Source organism: Andrographis paniculata, unplaced genomic scaffold (assembly GCF_009805555.1).
Source record: "Andrographis paniculata isolate CXL003 unplaced genomic scaffold, ASM980555v1 Contig46END, whole genome shotgun sequence".
Taxonomy (NCBI): Eukaryota; Viridiplantae; Streptophyta; class Magnoliopsida; order Lamiales; family Acanthaceae; genus Andrographis; species Andrographis paniculata.
The window spans coordinates 3,740,628-3,748,621 of record NW_026137580.1 but is presented as its reverse complement, the minus strand read 5'-3'; the positions used below and the strand labels follow the sequence as shown (position 1 = coordinate 3,748,621).

Genomic DNA, 7,994 nt, shown 5'->3' with positions numbered 1-7,994 from the left:
CGCTCAGAGTGATCAAATTTAGGCATGAAATTTGCTTAAGTGGGACTAAGATGTTAAATCTTAACTAAGGATGTTTCGATCGTATCAAACGAAACAAATCAATAAAATATGTCATAAATCCAAAATTTTAATGGTTTTCACACAAAAAAACAAGCAATAAACATATTTTGCAAGCAATAAATATGCTCAATTTCGAAGTTATCAATGTTCATATCATTTTCAGTATTTTTTTCCTTGCCCCTTAACTTTATTGCTTTCACTTAGTTTTTTTCTTTTCCATTTTAATGCATTCATTGCAAGGTTTATCGCATTCTAACCAATTTAATCACTTTCTAGTTTAGAATTTTGTGAGCATTAAGGATGCGTTTTGTGGGCTTACCCTCGCGATCACTAACAAATATGGCACAACTTCCAGAGAATTTTATTCCAATTCATATACTTTATAATATCCTAAAATTGCCACCAAAGGGTTTTAAAACCTTAAACCTCTTTCATTGACTTCTATTCTATTGCAAGAAACTATTCAGCTTCTCTTAAAGATAATTTTTATTTTTATTTTTTGACTCGATCAATTCAAGCACATCCAGTTCAAATCGCAAGTAATTTCTAGAGATTCAATGTACGCACATTCTATTGCATGGGCTATCTCGCATTAAACTCCCCTTATACGACCTTAGTAGTTTTGTGACTGATTGTAGCATATTTCCCCAAATCCTATGTTCCCTTCGCAGTTTAACTGCATATTTTTTTATTCTACAAGAAAATCTTGCTATGGCTTACCTGTTTTGTCCCAAAGAACTATATTCAGTCTGGAATGAGTTTCGATTTTTCTATCCATCCATTTCCAAAGTTCTCATAGGATCACTAGTAAACCATTTGTGTTAGCCTTACTCTAACATGGCTCTAACCTACCTATTTATTTCATTGCAAAGAGGAGTGCAGCGGTATCCCAAAAGGTTTAAAATAAAAAAAAATTGGATTTAACCCCTCAGTCGTAAGCTTGCAATTTCAAAGTCATCTCAATCACATTAATCCATAACATTGAAACATTTTATTGTGATTATTTTGCAAGGTTGCATACTCCAAAACTCAAGATCATTGAGCAACAAATTCAACAATGCTTAGGATATTCCTATGATATTCCAGTTGTGACGTTTGCAAATGTGCAATCTCACACTCAGGATATCCGACGAACAATTGCAAATTTTACAAAGAAAAAAGAGGGAGGAAAAAATAAAGGAGTTTTCATTGATAGAAGATATATTTGACAAGAAAGTTGCAAAGTTTCAATCTCTTGATAGGAAGAAACACCTCACTTAGGCCATAGAAGAAGAATTAGTATAATCAATACCTCCAGTTAGTATATTTGGATAGAAAATGACAGTCCGATTATGTGGGTAATGGAAGATAATCCAAGTGAAATTACTTCATCCGAATCCATGATTTTTCAGAAACCGACGGAGAATAAAACGCGCAATTTGAAGCCTTTATATCTTATAGTCGCGCTTGATGGGCGTTGGATCAGCAAGGTATTAGTTGATGGTGGGACATCCATTAACACTACGAAAGATTGGAAGAATCACAATGACATGGTGCCGACGGGAATATGTACTACCGATTTCACCGGTAATGCGTACAAAGCCGCCGGCATTGTGATTTCCGAGGTAGTTGTATGATTAATGAATGGTTCGATGGCTTTCTTTATCATTGAAGACACTATCTATTCAGCAATCCTCGGATGAGATTGGATTCATACTTCTCACTCCATCCCAGAGACTTTACATCAATGCGTAATGTTTTGGGAAGGAGATCGTGTTAAAATTGTAGAAACCGAATCTGATTTGTTGGCGAAAGTACATGCGTTAGAAGTAATTTATTATTCTCTAGAACTATATCCTCTATCCATGATATTGCTAGGAGCTGAATTATGTGATGAATGTAATTTGACGTCGAAAGATTTTGAAGTTCACTTAAAGGGTGATTCGCAGCCAAAAAATGAGTTAATTTCTGATGGGGTTGACTCTTGAATCGGCCAACCGTCTCTGCCCGGTGATAAGGCAGAATCATACGGACTTAAGGAATATCAATTCTCTCTCCTGATGCCTTTTAAAGTAGAGGTTACGAGCATTATCCGAGCCCCGTTTGCAAGACTATTCCGACATTCGAAGCGCATGATCCACTTGACAAAATTAATTTAGGGAGTAAGGTGAATCCTAGAACCACTCGGGTCAGTGCCATACTAGATGTTACTTCTGAAAATCATCCCGTCGAATTAATTAAAGAATTCTGAGATTGTTTTGCATAAGATTACGATGAAATGCTTGGATTAGCTCGAAGTCGTGTTGAACACGATTGCTCGCGAAGCCTAATTTCAGGCCTCACAAGCAGCCTCCAAGGAGGTTTAATCCAAATATCCTCTCGAAAATTAAGGAAGAAATAAAGAGGTTGCTCCGAGCTAATTTCATAGGCACTCGCCGCTACCTCGAATGGATTTCCAACGTTGTTTTAGTGATAAAAAAGAATAGGAAGTTGTGCATGTCTATTGATTTCACGAACCTTAACTTCTCAATTGATGTAAATAAGGCGAAGGTAATCCAGTCGATGTTGTAAATTAGCCCCCAAAAGACGTTTAAAACGATGGTTGGCGAGCCTCGACGATTAAGAAGTCAATGGCGAAGGACAATGGAGATTGGAAGCGGTGCGTCGGTTGGAGCATGGCGGAATTAGGAACCGATCATGAGAAGAGTATAATTTGTCTATATAAAAATTGATCGCGTTTGATTACAAAAGTATCAATCAAGTAAAGATTCCTATTCTTGGTAGATCGACACTTTTGTGAGGGGGTAATTTGTTATCCCAAAATATTATTTAGGATAAAATATATAGGGCTCGTGAACAAGGAAAAATAGCCCAGGCGAGCAGCACAACGAGCAACCCGATGCGTGACCTAAGCGGAAGCCCGTAGTAGACCAACTGAAGGAATAATAGGGCATATCTCATATTTAGATAAATTATTGGATTGCGAAGATATATTCGATCATAAATAGATATTGGGTGGAATATGTAATGTTATGAGAAAATGAGAAACAAAGCAAATAAAGAACACAGAATTTTTACGTGGTTTGGTGACAGTGTGTCAACCTACGTCCACGGGTAGGAACCGGAGATATTTTATTATACTGATTCAGAGAATTACAATCATGTCATTCGACTAGGAACCATAACTATCTATTTATAAGCACCCCAAAACACCTTAAACCCTAAGCCTATTTGTTATTAATTAGGATAAGCCCAAAAGGAACCTTGCCAATTGAAACAGCCCTTTCGCTTTGGTTTCGGGTAAGGTAGACCGCTAAATCCAAGTCACGTTTCAACAATCTCTACCTTGACTTGGAGTTTCTCCAACCGCCAAAGGTTCGTCAATATCTCTTTGTCGTCTCCTTCCTGCCAGATGCCCTGAGAGGACTTTACCTTCTGCGAATATTCACCAAGTTCAAGCAGTGGTCGAACTTCTCCGTCGGTAGCGCCTTTGTCAACATATGAGCTGGATTGTGTTCTGTAACTATTTTCTGAATAGAAAACCTGTCTTCCTCTAGAACATCACGGATAAAATTCAACCTTTTATCAATATGCTTGGTTCTCTCATGATACACTGGATTTTTAGTCAAACTCAAAGCACTCTGACTATCACAGAATAACATCGGTTTCTTCACCTTCAGACCCAAACTCTGCACTAGACCATGTAACCAGATACCCTCTTTAATACCTTTAGTCATTGACATGTATTCCACCTCATCGTCGACAGTGCAACCGTAGGTTGTAAAGTAGACTTCCAACTGACTGCACATCCAAACAAAGTGAAGATAAATCAAGTCACTGATCTTCGTTTCACCAAGTCACCCCCGTAATCAGAGTCTGCATAGCCAACCAGACTATCACCATGGCCTTTATCATCATATACCAAACAAATATCAGATGCTCATTTCAAATACCGCAAGATTCACTTTACAGCTCCCCAGTGAGCTTTACCCGGATTAGCCATAAACCTGCTCACCACACTAATCGCAGTAATTTTTCACTTCATTGGTGGTTGAAAGAAACGACAGCGACTTGAAGAGCATAAACCTTCGCAGCATGTATATAATTTTCTTTCTTAGTACACCATTAATGTACTTAAGTATCCGTGAATGCACTTTTGTTCATTGCAAACATTACTTTAACCATTGTAAGGTCTTGTAATGAATTGGTTAATTCCAATTTAAAATTTATATGCATAACTTTTCTGGTTGGCTGTTGTCTTCGTACAAAGATAACATTCCTAACAAATGAGTAACATTTATATGAGCATATGTATGTAGTTTAAAGGTATTTCGATCTAGTTAGACGGGTACATCGATCCGTTGTGGAGGTACAACGTATGCATTATTGTAATTCTAACCATGTGAACAATTAATCATACAATCATTTATGACACAATTCATAACATTACTCTAAACATTAAGTTTTACAAAATTCAACCTACAATTCAATCCATCTATCAATCTTAATACAATCTCATCAAACATGAGGCAAATCAAACCAATTTAACCAACAATTCAATTAGAAAATAACACATTAACCAAATCAAGTACAAATAACACAACCCAAATCAATCCCAAATCCATCTAAATTCATTACAAATGTTCACTTACCCTGTGCTGCTTATCAGAGTCTATGATTCGGAGAGCAGACCTTTCATTATTTTGACCGAAATTTTACTATGGTAGCTCTTCACATTATCAAACTCACCGTCGATGCCACCAATGGAATGGACTGCCAGATTCGTGTGAGCGTAACACTTGCCGAACATGCAGACCAAAAGACCACAGTCGAGAGTATCACCTTGATTCTGACATCTTACGTACTCGGGCATCTTCCTTACCATAGGTCATAGGTATATTGCATTCAGGTACAAGCATAAAAATCACGATTGTAAAAATAACATAATATTTTGTTACGTAATTTGGTTTATCCATGATAAATTAATTATATTTATTTCGTAAACGTACCAATTTCTCCGCGTTCCGTTGCCCGAACGGATCGCATTATGAATTGAACAACAAGCACAATCCGACCTACGATCTGTAAATAAATATCATCAGTACATTACCCAAATCTGAATGTTTTTAAAAGTTTATCAGAATCTATCAGGAGTACGTAACAACACATGTCGAGTACACATTAGTCCCTAAAAGTATATTACTTAGCAAACTAGACCTAAAACTGCAACTCGGGGTACTTAATAATGCCACATTTGTCAACCCACAAATATGACTAATTACCGAACAATCAAACAAAAAAGTTAAAATATGCAACTGCGGGTAACTAAACAAAATGTACATCTACAAAATTAACAAAAAAAACACATATTAAACAAATAAAATCACCAAATATCGGTGCCAAAATAAAAGATTCAATCCGGTCTACGTGGGCAAATATACGAACGATTTTAAACCCGTTTAACAAACACAACTACATCGATCACACAGGGCTCCTCAACACCGAACCGAGATATACAAACACAAGACCAAAAGTTACACCCCAAACAATCGAATACAGTACAAAATATTAGCATCAACAAAATAAAAAATCGAAAAAAGTCCAGCCAGGAACTTACTTCTTCAAGCTTGTCTCGGGGATGGGAGCGATCAACTGTTTTCTTCAGCATTTTTGCACCAACCGATCGCTACTTGATTGCCAAGGGTTGAAGAGCATCGATTCGCCTGAAGAAGAGAGAGGTAGGATTTAAATTTGGGGTAAGAGAAGTTATAAGAGATTTTCTTTTTCATTTATTTTTTAATTCGCGAAAAAAGTACGCAATATTTAACTAGAAGTATATAAGATTATAACGGGGATAAAGTGGGAAGTAATGTAGGTATATATTACAATATTGAAAGTATTGATCAACTTATTTCGAATACTTATTTCGTATACAACAATAATTGAGGAATAAATAAAAATAGAGAGCCATAACATACCTGATTCATCAAGTAAGAAGTGCAGACTAATTTATTTTTAATAAAAACTGAATTGTAAGTGAATTTATTGAGAGGGATTTAAATCCAACTCTCCTAAAATAAAATGAGCTGTAAATTTGAATTATAATTGAGACGGTGCCGAAATCTTAAGTCTTAAATGACAATCAGGCACAAAACACATTTATCCGATCCTATCGAAAAGTGATTATTATCCCAAGATTCCATCGAAAATCCAACTAACAATTTAAAATTCGAATTGACGGGACCCACTTAAATACAATTAATACTTGTCCCGAAAGCTGAAAACGAAGTGCCACCATAACTGCCTGATTCATTTTCCTTAAAGTTGAAAAAGAATATAATAATAATAATATTAAAAAAGAAATTAAATTTGTGTGAGGTAGGTAGCTACTCTCTGTGCTTTTACTCTATAAGTAGCACCTCTATCTCTCTGCCATGGATTTCATTCATCTCTATCTCATCTCTCTCACTAGTCTACTATGCTCGATCAATTCTAGCAGCGCACCACAGCACCAACACTTGAGACAAGCTCCTTCGATCGATCGATTATATTATTATAGGATAGGATAGTAGTATAATCAATAGCAAATAGCAGCCAGCAATGGATGCGTGCAGATTTCATCACGACAACATTAGAGTGGAGAAAGCGAAGGCGATTGCAAAATACAGGATGCTTCAGAGACTTACAAGTTTGTTCCGATACCTGGAGCTATTTGTCTTCCTGATTCTGCTGTCGAGGTTTTCCGGTGGTATGCTCTCTCTTGTTAATCACAACATCTTCAAGGAGCTCGCCGCAACGTTGATTAGCCCCCGATTTGTGTTCCTTCTCGGAAACGCCATCGTGATAGCTCTGTTTTTCATGTCCGGAGGATTTTCCACTCTAAACGGGGACAAATCCCTCGACTTGTACGACGAGTACGTCCAGAAATGCCAGGGCCAGGGCCGGGGGAGCAATAGCAATAGTAATAGTATTATTAGTAATCAGATGATGAAATCCTCCGATGCTTACAGTTACAGATACGCCCACTCTAAACGGAAAATGAAAAGATGCAAGTCGCAGAATCTGGAGGCAGTTGCGCGTCGAGATGAGCAGCATCGCGAGCTTAGACGGAACTTGACGGAGATACCGCACCGCACAAGTAGTAGTGGTAGTAGTAGTACAGCGAAGAGGAGAGTGGCGGGCGCATACGCGGAGGATGAGATGAGCGGCGATGAGTTCCGGCGAACGGTTGAGGCGTTTATCGCGCGGCAGCAGAGGTTTCTGAGGGAAGAAGGAGAAATTCCCATCTCATCTCATCTCATCTAGGGTTACGCTAATTACAAACAGGAATAATTTAATTAATTAATTAATATTACATACATATATATATATATACATATATATATATATATAAGCAAGCGGGTAGCAGCAGGCTTTTAGAGTGTATATGTAAAAACAGCCAGCCAGCCAGCCAGCCACGGGGCCTGTTTTTTGCCGTGCTCAATTAGAGACAAAAAGAAATAATAATAGTAATAATAGTACATAATAGAGCTTGGGGTTAATTCCCATATATGTGTATTATATACATCTTTGTCTATTTCAGGATAATTAAGAGAATACTTGAACATGTTTTTCAAATTTAAAATGTACAACACATATTATAATAATAATAATAATAATTATTATTATAATAATATCTTAAAAAACTAGTACTAAAACTACTTTGATGCGTGCAGTGCAATATAATGATCAGCTGCAGGTTGCTTGCAATGCAATTAATTTAATGCGGTTATTGCTGACAGTGTTTGTCTTGTCGTTTATTTGTGGCTGGGTATTGGAATAGTAAGTAATTGGGAGGAATCGTTCTCTTCTTTTTTTTAATCATCATTGGTTGAGATGAGAAGGTGGGTGCTAGAACTCATAATTCATAATTTTATTTTAGATTGAAAGTTTGGGCTTGGGCTTTGGGCCTTCCA

At 37.0% G+C, this 7,994-nt stretch overlaps 1 protein-coding gene across 1 annotated transcript; it reads left to right on the top strand.

The window, feature by feature from the left end:
- The first annotated feature begins 6,050 nt into the window (after positions 1-6,050).
- LOC127252335 (uncharacterized) lies at positions 6,051-7,716 on the top strand. The gene has a single exon (XM_051276473.1). The coding sequence runs from the start codon at positions 6,640-6,642 to the stop codon at positions 7,342-7,344; it is 705 nt and encodes a 234-aa protein (XP_051132430.1). The 5' UTR covers positions 6,051-6,639; the 3' UTR covers positions 7,345-7,716.
- Positions 7,717-7,994: the final 278 nt, after the last annotated feature.

What these genes read in the sequence shown, in the direction of transcription:
- LOC127252335 (XM_051276473.1), top strand. Translation starts at nt 6,640, where the DNA reads ATGGATGCGTGCAGATTTCATCACGACAACATTAGAGTGGAGAAAGCG.